The sequence below is a fragment of the Panthera onca genome, chromosome D3 (genome assembly GCF_046562875.1).
Source record: "Panthera onca isolate mPanOnc1 chromosome D3, mPanOnc1 haplotype 2, whole genome shotgun sequence".
Classification (NCBI taxonomy): domain Eukaryota; kingdom Metazoa; phylum Chordata; class Mammalia; order Carnivora; family Felidae; genus Panthera; species Panthera onca.
The window spans coordinates 54,353,896-54,376,150 of record NC_138350.1 but is presented as its reverse complement, the minus strand read 5'-3'; the positions used below and the strand labels follow the sequence as shown (position 1 = coordinate 54,376,150).

The 22,255-nt window shown below is 41.2% G+C and overlaps 1 protein-coding gene across 1 annotated transcript in view; it reads right to left on the bottom strand.

Annotated features, from left to right (window-relative positions):
• Positions 1-10,066: 10,066 nt before the first annotated feature.
• ASXL3 (ASXL transcriptional regulator 3) overlaps positions 10,067-22,255 on the bottom strand; it is a 175,287-nt gene continuing 163,098 nt past the window's right edge. The window contains exons 12-13 of the mRNA XM_060613566.3: positions 17,207-19,148; positions 10,067-14,364 (exon numbers count right to left, since the gene is read on the bottom strand). Of these exons, the coding sequence (XP_060469549.2) occupies positions 10,654-14,364; positions 17,207-19,148 (5,653 nt within the window). The 3' untranslated portion in view covers positions 10,067-10,653. The remainder of the gene's footprint in view (positions 14,365-17,206; positions 19,149-22,255) is intronic.

Genomic DNA, 22,255 nt, shown 5'->3' with positions numbered 1-22,255 from the left:
ATGGACCGCGAGATCGTGACCTGAGCCCAAGTCGGCAGCTTAACCGACTGAGCCACCCAGGCGCCCCAATATGGTGCAATTCTTAACTACACGTCCTAAAGTGGTATATGTGTTGTTTAGAGGTTTTGGAAGGAAATGTAGTAAAATGCTCCACCAGACAATAACATCCCTGCTGACAGTTTCTTTAAAATGTATAGCTACTCACAACTAGAAGGGGGCTGTGGCAGAGAAGCACATTCTGATGTAGTTCACCCAAACTGACGTGGAGCTAGAACTGTGTGGTGTAAGAAGGGGGTCGGTTTGGGAGACAGAGAACCCTTTCCAGGTGACTTAATTTGTCTGACTTTACTTTCCTTCTCTGAAAATGGGCATCATACTACTTTCTTAGCTCTCAGAGGTGGCTTTCGTCCTGGCAAGGCACCAGATGATACAACACATGAGGCCCTTTTAATATCTTGCTTGGTGGACACATAATCCAATGTTTTATGAGAAGCCTAATGACATGGGCAAAAGGAAAAGTAACTTATTTTAATCATTTACTAGGAAACTTACACTTTCTTCTCATGGCGGGCCTTTGGAAACAGCTGATCCCATCAGTCATGCAAAAATCTTGCTAAGTGCAAGGCGTAGGAAGTTGACTATTTGCCTTTAGTAAGAACCTCTCCTACTTAGAGGGCCATTTTGAGAATGAGAGAGACGTTAGTGTGAATTATCTACCAGAGCACAGTGAGACCTAGTGCCTTACATTTGCTCTTACCAATAACCCAAAGGCCTCTCCATCAGATATCCACTTGGCATGCTCCTCTACCCTCATACCTTCTTCAATTCTATACTTAAAAATAACCTTCTATATTAGTCACCTTGCGCGGCCACAACAAAAGATCATGGACTGGGTGGCCTAAACACAGAAGTTAATTTTCTTATGGTTTTGGAGGCTTAGAAGTTCAAGATGAAGGTTCTGGCTGATTTGGTCATTGGTGAGATTTCTTTTCCTGGATCGTACATGTCACTTTCTGCTATGTCTTTACATGGTGGGGAGTGGGATGGAGAGAAAAAAACACTGATACCTTTTCTTATATGAACACTAAACCTATGGTATCAGGCCCCACCTTTATGACCTCATTTAATTGTAATTACCTCTTTATAATTCCTATCTCTATGACAGTCACATACGGGGTCAGGCCTTCGACATACGAATTTTGAGGGGAGACACAGTCCATACCATTTTCTCAGTGAGGAAATCTTCCCTGGGAACCCCGTATACATTTACAACTTCCACACCACAATACTCCATGCCCTTACCATGATATACCATCCTTTGTAACACATGCCATTTTCAAACCTACTATATATGTCATATATTTATCTCGTTGCTACCTGTCTCCCGACACAAGAATAAAAAGTTAGGAATTTTGACTGTTCATTTCAGGATTATAGCACCCATGATACAGCCTGGTACAGAGGAAGTCAACAATATAAATACTGCTGTGCACATGAATGGACTATCCTCCGTTATGCATGATGGAACCAGATAGAGAGACCAACATAGATGAGATACTACACCAGCTGTTCAGTAGGTCTCAGTTGTGTTACATAGACAAGGCTCAGTATGAGTGAATGGTAGCTCTCTATAAACTATAACTCAGGAAATGATTGCAAAAGAATGCAGAAATCTGTATTGTGCACAGTCAAGGGAGATATTTGTTTCTCATGCAGGAGCGAGCCTCTTCAGATTTGCATAAATCTATTTGCTGAACCATGGGTCAGGAAATCACATTTCCCATTATTAAAGTTATCATTCTTTCTTGGCCATATTTATATGAGCCAACTGCAAACCTTAAGAACAGGTCCAATCTATGTGCTGAAGTATGTTTTGAATATCCATCCTCACAGGCAAAGTAGACAAAGAAATATCCCATGACAATAGTTTAATAAATGACCATGTGTAAGAATAGCCAATTGTAAAGCCCAGGTTTTCCTTTCTGATAAATTAGTTTGATATTCACTTAAAAAAAAAAAAAGACATGATTTACTAGGTCTCGGCCAGAGAGCTTTCTAAGTCATCCAAAATTTTATTAAGCTTGCAAAGGTTTTTTTAAGCATCCCCTCATTAATTTGGATGTAAAATTATAGGAAAAATAACCTCAAGTTTAACTAGAAGATAACGTTCATTTTCCTGCTAAGGTCTAGTGACAAAACACTGTTAATGTACATCGCAACCTATTACTGCGACGGTGGAATCCAAAATGAAATGAGGAGACGCTGACTTACCTTGTCTGGTGAATCAAGCAGGGCACGAAATCACAATCCTGAAGCAAACCATACCATCTGTGTTGTTTTCTCCAGATGAGCCAAATTGGGTGACAGACCATTCTCCATACAAAGGAGATTTCCCTCTTTTTAGTTTTCTATTTTGTAAGAAAGCATAATTCCCCCAGTAGAAGATGCAGAAGAGTACTTTGCTTCCTGTATTGCCTAAATATCTTGACTCTGAACCTAAAGTAGTTAAGTTAAATTATGACTTCAGAGGAGATTTTTCTCTCCAAAACTTCCATTTGCTCAATTATTCTCCCATTCCACACCCAAGCTGTTCTGGAAAATAGGATGTTTCCTGGAAAAAATATATTTAAATGGCATTTTGTACTGGAATTAAAGTTACGTTTTTTTAAATGGCATTTTCTGAGAAAATTCCTTTTATTTTATGACAGTGTTTTTTGATACAACTCTGAAGCACTAAAGTAATGCTTGGTAACTATTTTTCTTGAAGACTCAAGTCACCAGTAAAATCTTTTGTCCCCTATAATGCAGCACCTAGATGGGGTGATCAAACAAAACAAGTTTGCTCATCGTAGGTTGGGTAAATCTTGGCACCAAAAATGACCCAGTTGTTGGAATCCCCTTACAAGCACTGAGGGTCAAGGAGTACACTCTGCTTGTATTCAGTGAACCGACATACTCTCCGTAGGTAGAAAAGAAAGTTAAAGCATCTCTTTGGGGGAAATAACAAATTTCTCATACAATATACACTTATTAATGTATTACTTTGATATTTCATCAAATAATCACTTATTAACATACTTAAAATATTCGCTTGCCAGGTGGCTTTAAGAAAAATAGTATAAGAGTTGATCAAAGATGATTTTGTCCTCTGGGGAAGATGGTGAGTCAGACACTGAATAGGAATGTGAACAGCCCAAAGTCGTGCTCCTACCCTAGTGGCGTGAAAACATGCAGAGGGCAGAGGCCACTGGGAACTACTGAACAGGCTTCTCTGTATGGTAACAGCTACCACTATGTTCCCAGTTACAGGCTAGAAAGAATGAAGCAGTAGGATTCACTTATCCAGTCAATGTTTGCTTGGAAAAATATTGATATAGGTGAAGTTGATCTGTGGCACCATATATCCTGGTGTTATCTGTCGGCCGTCTCATCTATGCTCTTTCATTTTCCCCCGTGACCAAAACATTTCCCTCTTGTGATCACCAGCAATGTGGGAAGCTTTGATTTCTTACAAGTAGTAGATGAGGCACTGTGAATTTCCTGACTTCAATCCAAACCCGCAACTTACAGGTGCAAGACCCGCTCTTTGTTTTCTTATCTGAACTCCATTGAATAACATAAGTAGTCAAAAGCAATGTCTTCTCCCTTAAAAAAAGAATAGCCCACATTGCATCTCATATCAGGACACGGCAATTTTTTGCTGTAGTCCCTGTAATACAATTTGACTCTTTAATGTAGAAATGTGTGTCACATTGATCTAATAAAAGTATTAAAAGGTCAATGACCACCAAGGACATCTGGTGCCACAAACTTGTTTCCATATGTCGTTAACTTTTACAAATCAACATTACCAACATCTAAACAAAATCCTAGATCCATGTAAGAAGGGCCTGGGGACAGAGCTCTAAAATGTGTAAAAGACTATACACGTTGCAGAAATCATTATCAGGCAGGACTGTGTCTTTAGTGATTAGCCCCATTCAGCAGAAATGATGGGGAGGCTGACAGGGAGGAGCATGCCCCCGCCCCCATACTATGTCAGGTGTGGGCAAGGGATGTTCCTCTGGAGGTTTTGTTCTCATCCAGCGGCAGCCCTGATTGGTTTCACCCACTTGGTTCTCTCTTCCCCACTGCACCTTGTACATGTCTTGATTATACTCTTGTCATATTAAAATTATTTTATCATCCTTCCCACCAGCCAGTACTTTTTTTAAGTTTGGGACCCTCTTATTTTTCTCAGAATCCCCAGTATATAGAAGTCTGCACAGTGGCCATCGCATCTCGTAGCAAATAAGAGGATAGGCTTTGGTCTCTGAGCAATGCTGTTATACTTCAGATTTTTGCTGTGTATTCTTTTCTTTAAACTCTTTAAGCCTCGGGTTTATTTATTATATGGTTATAATAACAGTGCCTACCTTAAAGAATTTTTCTAAGGATAAAGGTGATAATGTGCTTTGCAGCACTCCGTACTAGCATTTCACAAGTATTATCTACTATGTTTTTAAGTACAATCTGCCTTTCGGGAACAACTCTGGGAAATTGCTGTATTTGCTTAGTATACTGTTAAAACTCTAAAAGTTTATTTATATGAAGATAATTTGTGATATCTCTTTCATATTCAGACAATGAAGGCTAAAGACTTGGGAATGATTTATTGAAACATTAAGTCTAGGCAACCTATAATTAAAGTCTTCGAATACATTTTCTAGGATATCTGTTCAATTGCCTTCTGCAGGAGAAAAAAAAAAGCCCAAATTGTTGTATCAACTTCTCTTCTGGCTAAGTTCTTTCAAAATAAAATACTTATCTTTGATGACAATGAAGCGTCTATGTGAAACTTGATGAATCACTGGGCAAATTACTTGTTCTCAGATAAGGCCTATGATGGATACAAATAAATACTTCAGATGCTAAGAGCAATTTTTACTCAAACCAGGCCACACTATTAGGAATAATAGAATATTTATATAAAAACTGCATAACCGTACCAATTTTATGAGAATAAATGAGTCAAAACTATATAAGCATTCAGATCAGTTTCAATAAACATCGGCTTAAAATTCTGGACTGTTCAACTTTCTCTAATGAATTTTGAAATAAAGGATGCCTGCAGAGTAATGCAATGAAAATAAAAAAACTTCCACGTTAAATAAAATTAAGAAAGCACTTTGTAAATATTTTAAGGGAAAAAATAGGACAAAAAAAGGACTGCCATCTTTGTAGTGAAAATATCAGTTAGAATTATCCATTTTCCATTGACTTACTTGGATAAGTTGGACTTTCATTTTTATAAATGGAGGAAGTAGCATATTTTGTTCTTTTCTTCCCCCCTCCAAAAGTAAACATACTCTTTCGCCATCTGGTGGCCAAAGACAGCATTTTCCATGTAGATGAAAACAGCTGAACTCAAATTTAGCCAATCATGTTTAAAGCTTTCTGATTCATCTTACTGTAAAGATATGAGTATTTTTTTAACCAGTATAACTGACGCGATTTTGTTTGAATGATTCACAGCATTTTCTGCAAATAACTGTAGCTGTTAACATTCAATGCAAGATGAAAAAAATTAACCCAATTGTTTTAAAAAACAATTTGGAAAGTTAATTCATTTGGAAAGTTAAAATTAAATACGGTAGTTAACAATTTGACCTGAATGTCTTTCAGTATAAAGAATTAGCAAGATCTTTAATGAAAACAAGGTCCAGATATATTTTTAAATGGTAAGCACAACAGATACTGTGAATTTCAAATAGGTTTCAGTTTTGGACAGTTTTAACAGTAGTTGGAACTGTATGTTGACAATTCACCAAACCAGAAAGGATAGATAACTTAACAGTATGTGTTTTTCTTCCTCCCTATAATCTTAAGTGAAATTTCCAATGTATTTAACACATTTTATGTAACTACATTTCATTAAAAAATTAAAAATGACAATGATTTACTGTTGAATTTCTTTATTTTCTCCAGAATATTTTAATATTGAAACCCAAATTGTTACTTTGAGAAAGGGATAAACAGAGAAACATGGAAGAGACAAACATTTCATTTAACTTATGGTATTGTGAGCAGTCACTTTTGTAGGCAACACTTTTTTCTTTGTAGAAAAGAAATAAAAAAACAAACAGCACCATTAAAGAATGCATGATCCCTGAATTCTAAACAAAACACTGTCTAAAAATTGTTTAAATGCTCGTTGCACTCAGTCACATTTAGTCAGGTATCAAAGCAAGCATAACAGTATTAAATTGTAGCAGTCTTACTGAACCAACTGCTCTCCCTTCTGAGGGTTTTACACACCTTTTCTGAGTTTTTCCTGTGGGAACAATATATTCTTTGGTAGAGGACTGAAGGAGGGTTTCTCTTTTCTGTATGCTGATAGAAAATGTCTGTATGTTCAGGGCCTTCGCCCCCAATCTGTGTTTGTCATGCATGTTATGTTTGGGTTGATTTCACATTTTGCTGTTACACTGTAGGAGTAATACCGCCTTTTTTTTATTTTTATTTTTTAAAAAGGCATTAAATGGCTAATGTCAAACAGATGTAAACATTCAGAATACTGACCAAAAAAAAAACAAAACAAAAAAAAACCCACACACACAAACACACATTTAAAAAAAAAACAAAAAATTGTACTGTACTGAAAATATGAATCAGATTAGGTTTCCAGGAAGCAGGGGGGCAAATACAGCAGTACAAGAAAATTATGGCAACCAAGTAAAGCACTTTTCTTTGAAACATTCATGAACAGTACAAATACAACAAAGTTTTTCTACAGTCTAAATTATTCTGCAACTATCAAATATAGTACAAAGCGAAATAGTATGTGCTATAAAAAAGCAGCTCCTTTAAATTATAGTAAAAATGCTTTTTGTTCGCTTTACAGTGACAAAGCATGAGGACTGAAGATTTTTATATTCAGTGACATTTTGGCTACATAGGCCCCTGACAGTCTGATGAGTTCCTTTTCTAGGACTCTTCACATTGTTCTCTAGAAACACAGAAAGACAGTGACTCTGGGCTCTGCATGCTCAGCGGGCGTTGGCGTCCACACTGGAGAGACGACGCAACCCTAAGCCTGGCTTCGGCTTCTCTACCCTGGCACCTCAACAGACCGAGAAGGAACTGGGAAACCAAGGCCACAGTAACTTCCTCTTTTGACATTGGGCGAGGGTTTAAAAATGGGGCTGCGGCGTCACGTATTCGGACTCTTGACTGCGTTACGGAGCACCATATGCACGAGCTTCTTGGGCTTTGAATGCTTATTTTGACCGACTAAGAACATCTGAGGTCTAGAAGTCATCTAAACCTGCTATAATAGCTCATCCCAGAAACACATACCACCATAAAGTCTTTGTAGCAACCAGGCTCAACCTCAGAGGTTTGTTTTCAAGTTTTTCTCCTTCAAACTAAGACCTTAGCAGAGAAATATTATATATAACTGTGGTGCTCTGGGTTCACCAACATTTCTGCTATTCTCACTTTGGAAAAGGAAAAATATTTTCATTTTGAAAATGAATTTGCATCAGAACGTTCTTATTAACATGCCCATTATCTACCTAAATGTTTTTATACACTTCAGGCATATGCATATCATAGAAGAGGGGGATTAGGGAATAGCCATTTTCTTCCTTCCCCTGCTCCAAAAGTGCTACTTAGGGAAATACATCCTTTGTGATAAAAAAAAAAAATTACATGTTACATGTGCAAGTTCTATTCCTGATAGGGATATCATAGTGTCCAATAATCAGGATAATGCACACACTAACATTTGCACATTACACAATAACCATGTAGTAAATAACATACTACCTTTGCACATAGGCAGACACCTGTGGAAATCAGGAAACTAGTAACCTATTTACCTAATCCAAATACACTGGCTTGTGTGTGTGTGTGTGTGTATACATATATATGTGTGTATATATATATATATATATATATATATATATATATACACATATACATATATATATGTGTGTATATATATATATAAGTGGACACTTGTAAAATATCTGACCCACATTTTACTTCTGAATTTTTCCTTCCATCATTATTTTAGCCCAAAGATATCAACTTTTCAGTTATATAAACCATATGTGAACACAGCGAAGATAAACTGGGGCAAAAAAGAGAAAGGGCACAGAAAAAATACCCTCTTTGGACCTGGGTGACTGAATCCATGCCCGATCAACAATCAATTCTCCCAAACTATGTGAAAAATCACCTACTGTGTGAAAAATCAAAACATACAGAAGGACACTTTATTCCCAGTAACTTGCAGGCAGTATTCCACAAAGATGGAACTGATAATGAGCTCAGCATCACTTCAGGCTCAACTGTATGTCGTATACAGAGTGCAAAGCTTTATAGAATGAAGTGTCTTTCAACACCGTGCCAGTTACTGATGTAGTGATTTTGAATCTGCTGGTGTGGACAGTACCTGACCAAAAGAGCGGCAACTGGATCTGGAAGGAGTTGGCATACAAGTGTCTCCGTTTTAGGGGTGCCCTTCTGTGAGACTAGAGCATGCTTTTCTGAACCAAGATACTACTGAAGGCCAAGCAGCCCACAGAGAGGACGCCACCCAAACACAACCTGGTGCAGAGTGGACTAAGTAAGGATCCACTGGAACTTACCCTGCCTTCCCTGGACCGGCTGGTTAAGTGCACCTGCTAATTTCTCAGTCATGAAACTTTGTTCCTTTCAGTGTGGAAAAACAGAAGCACAAGTACTGAAGCACCAAATCTCAGCCACGGAGGCAGACCCTTCTTTGCTTTTCTTTCTTTTTAAGTATCTTTCACTATTAGCAATTTCTTAATAAATGTGACGTCTGCATCACCTAACAAAATTTGGCAACATCACAATAATAAATATGGAGGAAAAAAATACATGTACCATAGTGGAATACTATTAAAAAAAATCACAAGTGTTCTTTCTCCCCCCCCCCCCCCACCCCCCAGGAATGTAATCTCTGCTCATTCCAGGTAATTTTTAAGACACGTTTTTAAGGGAATGTCAGAAGTTTACATTGATGCGAAAATGTCTGTCATTCTTACCCTGGATACAGATGATCCCTCCCACCCCCATGTTCTGTTTCTTTTTTTTAATTCTACGGCCACAGTCAATCAGTGGGTTAATGGCACTCCGCCTTTTGTGCTCTGTAACCTGAAGTTAAATGGGCGTGGTTTTTGCTGCCTTTCATCTTTCCACAATGTGCATGTGCTTTTGAACTTGCTTTAAGGAACAGAGCCTGCTGACCTACAGCTGTTCTCTGGCATGAGGGTGGCCAAAGCATGTGGAATGTAGCTCCCATCCTCAACATTCAGACTTCACTGGATAAACATGGACCATAATTGTAAGATGCAGTATCCCGTTTTCAAAAGCAGTTCCACTCCCCCAAATATGAAGAATGTACTGAATTCACCTGAGGGGGTTAAAAACCCCAAAACATGCGATACCTAGAACGGGTTTTTAAAATAAGGGCTATTTTCGAGTCAAATATATAGATTGTGAATCATAAGAAAAACATTATTCAGAAATCTATCAACACTTCACCCTTCGGTAGTTCCTTTTTGTCATCAATGACACTTTAAAAGAGAGGTGGCCAACCTCTGCAGAGTCGGAAGCCAGAATGTACTGGTGTCATCCATAAAGGGCTACAATTATTTCTGCCCCCCTTCCCTTTTAGTGTTTAGTAATTGTCTTTAGAGTGAACAGAATGAACCAGTATTAACATTACAACCCATTGGTACGTGTTTGCATACACAGCGTTTTATTTGCTTACTTTTAATTTTAGGGCATTTTTTTTTCATACTTGCTCTTTAAAGCTACACATGACGCTCTGAAATCCTACGGGCCCATGGCCCTCTGCTGGTCAACTCATCTGACGGTATCAGGTGTCAAAGGGCTCGAACCAGATTACCGGGCATGAGGCCCACACTGCAACTTCAGGTAGAAGACACATTTCACTACAATGTGTGCACAAGGTCCAAGGAAGAGCCAGACATCCTGCCAGGCTCTGAAAAGAGTGACAAGGGAGGGAAGAGAATAAGGACAGTGGAGTTCATGAATGGCATACCTCCTTTAATGTATCTTTTGAGATAGGAGCAAATACAAGGAATCGTACATTTAAATAAGATTCCCCTTTCCAAATACGATTGCATCACTGTGGTAAAGGTAGGTCCGGAAGAGTCAACCGTGAAAGCCTTTGTTGCAATGGTTAATCTACAAGAGAATGAATCACCAACCACCTTAAATCACTTTTCCCATTCTCTTTCTACATCTGCATTTCTGGTTAGCAGTAAGTAATTAAAAATGTCCTTTTCCTATCTACACCTGGATTAAAAATAATAATAATAATAATAATAATAATAATAACGAATGGGGTAGTGACCTGTATACACGTGGACAGAAATTTTCCAAAGCTGGGAATGGCAACTTAATCTGTAAAAGACATGCTGATGAGCCACTCTGCTGGGACGTGACCTCCCCTTTCTGGGAAATGCAAGTAAATAATCCCCAGAGAGAAAAGATAATCTGTTCCAAAGTAAAATAAATTATCACGATATAAACCACTGAGTTACTCAATTTGTTGCTGCTGACGCCGTTTGGCTTTTCCGTGTTGAAAAGGGATACTGCATCTTTCACCAGCTCTTACCGCACAACCAGGCAAGCCACACAGAGTTTGGAGGGACCTATGCAGTCGTCGTGGCAGAAGGCCCCACAGCCTTTGCACACGATCATGGCTTTCAGCCGGCAAGAGCATTTCAGTTCCAACTCATCCGCGTTGCTGCTGTCGGCAAAGTTCTGCACGGGCATCTGAGCGTTCTGACCAGGCAGGCCCGTGGCAGGACTGGAGCCGCTTCCCAAAATCCCAATGGACTTTTCAATTGCAGATGCCGCCCTTTTGAAGCTCGTGCTACCAAAGTGTATTGTTGGATAATTTCCACAGAGCTGCTGTTGTTGCTGCACCTGCATTTTCTGAGCAGCTAATTGGGTAAAAGGCTTTTGTGGCTCAGAAAGCAAATAGGAAGAGAAATCTGCATTTTTTAGCGCAAATGCTTTTAACTGTTCTTTCATTTCATTCTGGTCATAGGAAACTTGTTTCATGCCCAGTTCACAGCTGCTGCTTAAACCTTCCTCAAAAGAAAGAGGTTCCGATTTTATATTGCTACATATGCCCGTGGACTGTGGCCAACTAAGTCGCTTAGTGGTTTCCATGGCAACCGGCGGTTGCTTCGGATCGGAGGGGACTTCTGCATTAGGAAGAGGTGGAGGTAGCGGAGGTGGCGGTGGGGGAGGCGGGGGCAAAGCCAAGGGTGGGGGGGGCGGCGGGGGCGGGGGCGGGGGATGCACCAGTGCTTTGTTCGGCATGGAGTGCGCGGCCCCTCCCACGTCATCGCCTTCTTTAATGGGCACGTTGGGGGATATCATGTTGGCTAACCTCAGCTGGTGAGGTGCTGAAGAAAGGCCAACGTCTCCCAACCCCTTTTGTTCGAGATGCCTATTGAAGGCGAACGCGTTACAGCCCACTGGGGTCTTGGCAGAGGCCTGTAATAGCGCGGCGCTGGGGACGGGGCCCCGGGCAGCCATGGGCATTTGGTAAAACTGCTGCCGGTGTGCGATGCCAGCCTCGGGGTGGAAGCTGCCGTTCTTATCGACGTGAAATAGGTTCTGCTGGAAGCTACACGAGGGGAGCAGCCGCTTTTGCTGTTTGACCTCAGGGCTGTGAACAATTCTGTTCTGCATGGAGTGCTTGTTCAGCCACTCTTGCTTAAAAGGCTGGCCGTGTCCTAGCTGGTTCATGCCCGAATTGATGACACAAGGCACCCCCTTAACATCTGGCTCCACCAACAACTTCCCTGGCTCACATTTAACTTGCGTATGTTCCCCCACAGTCCTGGCGACTCTCTTTTTGGGGTGGTTTTCTCGCTTTCTCATTTGCAGCGGTGCAAGGGTCCCTGCCAGGTAGCCCTTCCCGTCTGGATTTGGAGAGCTGGACGGCATTTCTACAATGTTCCTCTCTGGTGCCGTTTTACCCGCTGAGGTAGTTTGAAGAGGCAGAGGAAGTCTGTTGATTTCGAGCTTGGCTCCCAATCGGGGCTGAGGCAACACTTTCTCCAAAGGCAGGTTGCCCTGGAGCAACTGTGTCACCAGTGGATTGTTAGCCTCCACGGATGAGAGACGGCAGCCGGAGCTCCCTGCGCTGGGGACTCTTTTCAGGGGGTCCACAGCCAAGGAGATCGCCTCTTCCATGGGGCCGGAGGTGGAGGCCTTCACGTTTTGTGCCTGCGGCACACCAGGGGCGACCTCTGTGGCCGGAGGAGGCAGCTCGGGGCCGGGGAAGTCTTCGGTGTCCATTCTAAAGCCCTTGTCCACTTCATGAGGTTCAGACTTCACCGGGAGAGGGACATTTGTCATGAGATTCCTGGGGTGAAGCTCTGACATGTGTGAGTAGCCAGCGTGTTCGCTTTTGATAGGCTTTGGACAGCTCTGCTCCAGGTAGTCTTTCTGTTTACTTGAACCAGAGTGACTAACCAGAGGCTGCCCTGGGCCCCTCATCCCGTCCTCAGTCCAGCAAATCCGGTTGCCTGGGTTGTACTGATTGCTACAGGTGGTGTCTGTTTCACTCTGGAAAGTGGCTGGGCCCCGTGCCTGCTCAGCAAAGCTATTACTAGGAGCAGTCGCCTCATTTAACTTATCTGGCACAACAAGGGGTCCTTCTCGGAGACCTGAACAGGCCGCCTGCATCGGTTTACAGTCTTGCTTTGCCGCGGGAGCAGCAAGGAAACTGGAAGTGTGATCTACGCCTTCGTTTGCAACTGGCTCAGGCCTGCTGATGACAGATACCTGAGGACACGCCACGGGCTGGACGGAGGCTTCTGTCCTCACTGACCTGCCCTGGAGGTCCAAGCTGGCTTCCGCGCTGTCGACGGAGACGGTCAGAGACAACGTGGAGGTCAGCGTGGCGCTGTGGTCAACGATGACTTTACATGGAATCGATCTGTTTATGGCTGCTGGTGCAAAGCCCCCCGGAGGCTGCTGAGGTTTCCCAGAACTGTCTGCCCTGTTTCGAAGCCCTGAATTTTTGTCCAAGCTTTCAGCGCTCAACTTGGGAGGACTCTCGTAAGAGTTTATTGTTAGCATGCTTCCAGTAAACATTGCGACATGTGGCCGTGCAGCCAGGGCGTCTGTGACTGCTACCGACTCCCTGCAGCCGAGGGCGGCTCTCACAGTGGTACCCAAGGGTCCGGGGGCCTGTTCTTCACTCCCAGGCATGGCTATCTTCTCAGAAGGGTATCTGCTGTTAACTCCCGCTGGGGGAATCAAGACAGAGCTAGTGGAGAGATGGCTGGGCAAGTTATTCCCGATGGAGGGAGTTGGCACAGAGGTGTACTGACTGGAGACTAAGTTACTAGCACTGCTGCTGGACAGTGGCGCCTGCTTGTCATCCATGGGGCTCGATCCACGGCAGCCCTCTGTCGTGAGGGGGATAGGAGTGCTTTCGATGCATTTTGGTATGATGGCTATGCACGGAGTGTCAGTTCCCTGGATGGTTTTTAACATGCTTCTATTACAAGCAGAAATCGTAGTGTTTGCACTGTCCACAGACATTAGAACAGAGGATTTATCAACAGAACTCACAAAGGGATGTTCTTTAACTGCTCCCGACATAGCAGTGCTGCAAACAGACACGGGCACAGAATTTTTATTAAAAAGCATGGGCACACTGCTATTTTCAGAAGAGGTAGATGAAACAATTTTCTCAGATAAATGCGACACAGGTACATTTTCGTCAGAGCTATGCACAGATAAGTCAGTGGCAGTTTCTGGAAGTTTAGCTGGGTTAAGAGACTGCTGCAATACAGTGCTGGTCTCCCGGAGGTGCGCGGACTTGTTGCTAGGAGATCTGCAGTTTGGATTGACAATAATCACGCCGGTAGACCCTTCGATTTTTGTTTCAGGGGCAGAAGAGACTTCTAAGCTGGGAGGCCCATCCTTTGAGCCGAGCACAGGCAACCGGGACTCTTTAGTGTTCTGGAAGAGGTGGGCTCGGGCTTGATGCTTTGCAAAGAGCTTCGCCTTTGTCTGCTCTTTGATGTGTGCCAGGGTTCTCGCCTTTCCACCCTCTCCTGGGCTCCCCATGGCTCCAGAGACGATGCTGGCCGCGGCAGCCACAGCAGCGGCTGCCGCGGCCTCTCGCTGGGCCCTTGCCTGCTGGGCCCGGGCCTTGATATCTGCAAGGGTCCTGGCTCCTGTGTTCCTCCCACCGCCGACCGACGTGCTAGGGGATGCGCGAGACTCTGGTTTGGAGACTGGCTGGCTCTTGATAATAAAAGGTGGCCCAATTTTGGAAAGCTGGATCTACGGGAAGGGGAGAATGGAAAGATAAAGCGCTTGATACAGGATCACAGAGGAGGCATGAGGAATGTGATAACGCAAGAGGAAAGAGGAGCTGCATTCTCTCTTAATGTGGCACCAACTACACCTAAATCCCCGAATGGGCCTTCAGGGTATAAAGCAACAATAAATGTAGCATGAACGTGAAATTAAAATTTCTAATCTCTGTTTTTCATCTACAGAAACATCAACCGGTGACTTCATTTGGTATGGAAATGAAACATCTTCTTAATGCCTCATATAAATGGAAACAAAATCCATGCTTCTTAAAATGAGGTTAGCTAAAAAAGACTTAGAGATATTTAGCTTTTAAATTATCTTCCTTGCTGGCATAGCAAACTGGGACCTTAACTCTACATGAGTTGTCCTCTTAATGTGACACAGAGGAAAAAGCCCTTAGCCAAGAGGTCAGGAGACTAGAATTTTCATCCTGGCTTCACTCAAAGGAAATCCGTGATCTTAGGCAACTCACCGTGTACCTCAGTTTCTCCAAGGACCTCCCTGGACCAGAGACCCTGTGGTTTTTAGGTACTCCCACTCCACCTAGCATGCCGCCTCATACATGTGTAATAAGCACACAATAAGAGTTTGCAAACTCACTTGTAAAATGAGACTAGTTATTTCTGGTCTATTTCCTTCACAGGGCTCTTATAAAGATGGAATGAGACTGTATCTGTGTGAGTGCTCTGCTTTCCAGAGGGATTTGAAAGCATTATCTTTTCATGAAAGCAAGGGTGACTCTGGTTTTCTGCCTCTAAAAGCAACTATGGGTTGGGCAGTTTCTTCTGATACTGGTAATCCTCAATTTGCTGAATTCCATAAATACCCCAACCCACAGTGACCACCTCCTCATGCTAATGAAAGAGACTCAGTCATCACCAAATTCACGAGGCACAAGGCCCAACACCCAACATCCCATAGCAATGGCTGGGATGCCCCAGTCACTAAAAACATCCTTAGAGTCACAGATTTGTAGAGCTAGAAGGGTTCTGGTTAAGGCACCTCATTGTACAGTTGAAAAAACTGAGCCCGTGGAGGCTGCCCTGGGGTCATATAACTAGTGAGTGACAGTGAGAGTCTTCGGGCTCCCCATTCAGGGCTGTTGACAGTACTGTGCTTCCCTTGGTTTTGTCTCTCTGGACAAAGCTTTTCCTAGAACACTTAGCTCTCTTCTTAACACATGTGTATTTACACTATAAACCCCTGACACTTACTAGAGGATCCTTTCAGTCTCCAATTATGCTTTGGAACTTTGGTAGAAGAAATTATCTTACTGAGCTACTTATTTCTCATTTTCCACCTCGCGAGGTCTCTCTTCTAATCGAAAGGCTCCAAAGGGGGGGAAAAATGAATTTAGAGAGGAGATTTTGTTTTTTACTTTTAAATATTTCCTTCATTAAAAAAAAAAACAAACCAAACTTTCTAAAAACATTAAAAAACAATTAAGCCTGGATATACTGAAGAGCTCAAGGTTGAACAAACATCAAATATGGTATCTATCTTTACATAAAGTGTACATTACATTGAAAATAAGCTTTTGACAAGAAAAATTAGCCTGCTATGTTTAAAAATATTTCCTATGAAAAGTTTGCTTATATTTTTCCCACTGCTTCAGAAATTAAAATGCACAGTAGAGTTTTAATTGCAGCTTAATGTTCATCTTTCACATCTCTAGAACCTTATTTAATAGGTGTTACTTTATTAAATAGAATAACTACAGCTACACTCTTCGAAGTCAGCCTTATGGATATCATGAGTCACATACAAAAAATAGATGTCAGGTTAGAGCAAAATAAAGAGAAAGAGATTAAGAGAAACAAAGCTAGAATATGTTTATAATTCTAGACCAAACCTATGGTGCAATAATCCATTTTATTGTAAGACAATATAAATGGACTGAGATGAAAGCACCAAATAAATACAGATTATATTGGGTAAGATTTTTTTTATTATTATTAAACAGAGTGTTTCTTTTGAATTAACCTCAATTTTCAGTTTACTTAGGCAGAGTCAATTTATATAAAAGGCTTGTTTTCTCACCTTTAATTCCTACCTGGGATCAAAAGAAAATATATAAATAGGAATGCCTGACTACAGGCTTTATTATTTGTAAAGTTAAATACTTCTTTACTCTCTTGAAAATAAAAATAAATAAATAAATAAATAAATAAATAAATAAATAAATAAACAAACAAATAAATAGGATCTGTATACCTCTACATCTACAGCATTTTCCCTCAGGGTGTGTTAAGCAATTTCACTGAATTACTGAAGAAATATTTAATGAGGTTCTTCCATATGTCAGGTCCTTTCTGCTAGGCAGTGGTGGTGGTCAATGTTTGCTGGAAAATAAACCGATTACCTATACCTTCACCTCCTTAGTGCACACCTCTGACTTTTGACTACTTTCCCTAGTCCTACTGGACTTTTCTAGGACACTGAAGTATCTTTCAACTTGCCCCAACTGTATGTAGGTCTCTGTCCTATGCCTTGGAGTCTCTGAAAGACCCTGTATCTCATGGCCTATAGGTTCCTCCAGGCCCTGTTCTCCCTCCTCATTTCTTTTTCCTTACATGCTGAGGTCTAAGTACATATATGTGTGTATCTAAAATTATCATATGAGCTCAGCGCACAGCCTTAAAAAAGATCATTTAATATTAGACTGGTGTTGGACTATTAGACTGTAAACTGCTACAGAAAACCTGGAGGGAAGAAAACCTTATTTAAAATTAGAAAACTAAGCATCAAAAAATAGGAAAAGCCTATCTATGGAATTGTCTTCATTGTTATTATTATCATTCCATACCTTGAGAGGTGGAACCCTGGGCTCCTCTCTGGGGGGCTGCTCTTTCTCAGGGGGGCTGCTGGACGATATGTTCCGCACTGACTGATCATCTTCTATCCTAGCCCTCTTTTCCTTACAGATTCCAAAACTGTGCTGCTCTGCTGTTTTCCTCTTTGATATCTCGGATTCTCTACTTTCATTTCTTATCCCGTCGGGTGACTTGGAAGGCTCGGACAACTTGGAAGAATGCAAGGTCTCCAATCGGTTCTGTGAGCTTCCTTGCTTATGGGTTTTATTTCTAGAGCCTTCTGAAAAGGAAGCCTTATCCACTGATGAGGCATACTGTTTGTCCTGTAATTTAGCTGATGGAAGCTCGTTTCCCTTACTCTCTGTCTCTTCAGAAAAGACCGGTAACTCCAATGGTGAAGATGCCCCTTTCTTCTCTGTTCTTTGCAGGACATTATGATTTTTAACTTTTATCATTTCTATAGAAGGAAGTTCTGGAATCGAAGCAGGATAGGGCTTCTCAGTTTCAACGTGTGATTTACAAGGCTGCTGACTCAGAGTCTTACTGTGCAATTCTTCAGATGGAAATGCTTCAGGAGAAATGGAAGAACCCATACTGACGGGTTCAGGAGTATTTGATAGAGTCCTCTGTTGAGAGAGAAGGCTCTCGCCCAGGAGCTTGGCAGGGGCAGAGCCTTCATCTTTTTGTGGGGAGAGTGGTTCTTCAGAGATGGAAGGGGACTTTCTCTGCTGATGCACCATTCTGTCATTCATGGAAGAATTAGAAATTGGAGATGTTTCTGAAGGAAGAGGCAAACTGGATATAAAAGTGGTCTCAGATGTGAGAAGCATGGAAGACACTGAAGACGTTTCTGAGGTCAAAGGTAAATCCGACATGGGTGACGTTTCTGATGTTAAAGGTAAATTTGATACCGGGGATGCTTCGGATGTTAAAGGTAAATTGGACATGAGAGATGCCTCTGATATCTCAGGTGAAGTGGATACTGGAGATATTTCTGACATCAAAGATGCATGAAGGTTTTCATCAGGGGGGTTTCTCTGGTTATATTTGTCTGCATTTTCAGTGCTGGACACCTCAGAACAAAACGTTGTCTCAAGGGAGGCTGGAGTACATGATTCTTCTGAAGTGGATTGGGTTTCCCCTCCTGGGGATGTCAGGCTGGTACAGGCTCCCTCTGGGCTCTCGGAAGAGAAGGAAGTTTCAGAGATGCAAGCATTTTCAGAAAGCTGTTCATCAGGCTCACTCTGTAACTCCATATCTATGGCAATTCCTTCACTGGGAAATTGGCCTTCTAAAGAAGACGACCCTGTCTTTATTTTTGGAGTATTGGTCTCTACTGCAGCTTCTGGCTCCTTATGTTCTGTGTCACTGACATGAGTCACAGATGAAGTGGAAGGAACGAGAGAATCACAGACCTCTAGTTGATCAATAACAACCGACATTTCTTCCTGGGGAGATTCTGATTTCTCTTCCACTTTAACTTCAATATGAGGCAAAGTTTCTAAAACATCATTCATCATAACACAGGATTCCAAGTTATCTTCAGGAGGTGCTACCTGGGGCTCTTCGTGAGAGGTGGCTGGACTTTCAGACCCCTCAGAAAATTCAGGTATCGTCTTATGATTTTCATCCTGACATTCGCAGATACTAGTCTCTACCTCTTCAGCAATTTCCTCCTGAATCACAGATTCTTCAGGGATCAAGATATCTTCTGATTCTGATTCTGCCATTATGTCTTTACCTACATCTACCATAGCACAGAATTCCGGCTCTGGTGAAGTTGGACTTTTCATGCTTTTTGGCTGTTGCTCTTCCAAGGGAGTCTGTGCAGAAAGACCTGGGAAGCCAGTGGGTCCACATGAAGAACTACTTTCAGCGCCATCATTGTTTGGTCCAGAAGTAAGCTTTATTGAGTCCTCTCTTGACATGCCCAACCTGAACAGAAATTAGAAATATTAAATTACTGTCCAACCACAAAACACGAAAGGGACAACTTGGAGATATGTATAGAGTATTCAACGGAAGTAAATGAATCAAATTGATTTTATAATCACTAAATAATACGCTTCATTTATGTAAACTGGTTTATGATGACTTAGTTTTTCTACTGCTTTTATAATCGTAACTAAAATAAACTCTCCTTCTGGTTAAGAAATGTATTATGCATTTTTATATTTACCTATTTATCTACCAACTTATTTATTTTTGGTATAGATTTTTATTCTGTAAGTAAGGAGATATGAACTTTGCCAAGTGTTGGTAAAAGGAATAAAAAAAAAATAATGTACTACAAAAGATTAGAAAATATTGGACAGAAAAGCAAAAGAATGTATAAGATCTAAAATTTAAAAAAAAGTTTTAACATTTATTTATTATTGAGAAACAGAGAGAGACAGAACATGAGCATGGGAGGGGCAGAGAGAAGGGGAGAAAGAATCCAAAGCAGGCTCCAGGCTCTGAGCTGTCTGCACAGAGCCCGATGCAGAGCTCAAACTCACAAACTGTGAGATCATGACCTGAGCCGAAGTTGGACACTTGACCAATGAGCCACCCAGGCACTCCAGATCTAATTTTTTTCTTATCAGAAAGTAGCAATTCTAATCGAAAGCAGCACAGTCTTCAAAGGATGCAACATAAGCAAGTAAGATCAACGGAAGATGGGTATGGTGTAAAATCTTGAAATTGAAATGATTTCCAAAGATTAACTTCTCTTAAACCAATGTAAGAGGTGTTACCTTATTTTAGTCTCTAAGTGTCTAACTTAAAAATAATATGGGGGCGGGGGCGCCTGGGTGGCTCAGTCGGTTGAGTGTCCGACTTCGGCTCAGGTCATGATCTCACAATCTGTGAGTTCGAGCCCCACGTCAGGCTCTGTGCTAACAGCTCAGAGCCTGGAGCCTGCTTTGGATTCTGTGTCTCCCTCTCTCTCTGCCCCTCCCCCGCTTCTGCCCTGTCTCTCTATATCTCTGTCAAAAATAAACAAACATTAAAAAAAAAAAAACAATATGGAAATTTCACTAAAATATAACAAACATATTTGGGGTCGACAAAGTTGATTCTGCTAGGTTACATTTGTATGAGGCAATTTTGTATGAGGCAAAATTCTTTCATGTGATCACTTTCTGTAAAGATATTCCAGAGAAGATAGCAAAGAGTATCAAGAAAAAATCCAATCTGATATTCATGTCATAAGGAAAGTTCATCAGAGTTACAAAGATATTGTAAATCACTATTTCCTGTCATACTAAGTCATACTAAGTATGCCATACTCAGTTATACTAAGTTAACGTACTAAGTTACGATGTCAGCCTCACATGGTAGAGAAATATGCTGTTCTAAATGAAGTTAAATTAGAGTACAGAAAATTACAAAGACAAGCAGAAGACAGAACACTTCTCTCTTCTGGGGAAGACATATTTGAGCGAAGAAATACAGCTATAATAGTATCGAGACAGGAATATACCTCAGTGAAATCTTCAACTGCTTACCAAAATCCTCAAAATGAAAGGGAAATAAAGTTGAATACAGTTTTTGGGGTGTCACTGCCTTCTTTACTAAAATTCAGAAGGTCTTAAAAGAAGACAGAAGATAGTACCCTCAAAGTTAGTCTCTTTTCTTTCAACTTTCCCTGAGATGGGTTCAAAGTAAGCTATAATTTATAACTATCCTACACTGAGAGGAACAGAACAACTACATTACAGATAAATTTAAAGCAGAATAATCAACTAGAAATAAGGTCCCTTGGGGCTAGGCCAAGCATCGATAGTAGGTTAGGTGTGGAATATACAGTATCCATCCACTGGCAGCCAAACTTCTGCTAGTTGGTTGATAAGGATATAATACATGTATTAACTTGTATTAAATATAGTTAATATTAGTAAATACCATATATGTATATAATATATGCATATGTATATATGGAAAACAGCACCGTACAAAATATGCCTATGTCAACATTTTATTATTTTCTCGAAAAAAAGAGATTTAAGATGGTACAAGGCATAGCAGGTTGATCTTCACAGCACAGCACATAGCACCACAAAGGAAAACACTGAAGTCCAGAAATATAGACTGCAAATCAGCAGACCGATGCCCATAATTCTGACTTAGCATACATATGGCTGATCTCTAACTAAAGAAAATACAGGACAGTACTCTGTTATAAGGAGAGTAAGTCAGTAAGAAACAAAATAAACAGCTCAAAGAGCTGAAAACCAAAGTAGACAAATCTTAACTGAGGGGAGTTTGGACGGCAATGTTCCTGGGAAAACTTAAAGCAGGGAAAAGTCACAGGTCAACCGAAAATTATCTGACACTAGGAGAAATAATCTCTCACATACTGGGGGAGCGTAGGTAATCTAGAAGTGACCAAATTAGAAGGGCAGTCAATGAAATGTCCAAAATACATCCGTTAATCCAATGTGTAATCAAAGATAGAAAAAGTCAAGGAAGAAGTTCAGTGACGTAAGCGGACAGAAACTCTATGGATGAACTACAGCAAGAAAAGGGTCAAATAAAAGAACCATTTGTATTCAGAACTCCGGGATGATGACAGGGACCCACGCTTACTTACAGTATTGTAGCTGTCACTCCCCAGGGCATATGCATGAGAGTCTGAAAGCCCCCCAAATTTTATGTAAAAAATATATATGTGTGTGAATTTTTCTGAGAAGGAACTGCAGCATTAAGACACTGAGCAAATTACTGAACCACACTGTGTAAACCTGGGAAAATCAGTTTCATTGCATCTCAATTTCCTAAACCCATTTTTAACGTAAGAATAATAACGGTATCCACCTTATAGGACTGTTGGGTGGGTTAAGCGACATATTCCCTGAAAAGCTGTTAGAAACGTATCAGAGCCCAGCATGCTCAATGACGACCCGGATGAAGGAGAGCTCTCTGTAACACATGGTGCCTCGGGTACAGGCCGCCTGAGGGCAGAGCCTAGGCAGCCCTACAAACGTCCGCACCTCAGTGTCTGGCACAGATGAGATGTTGGAACAATTTTTGCTGCATTCAAAAAAAAAAAAAAAAAAAGA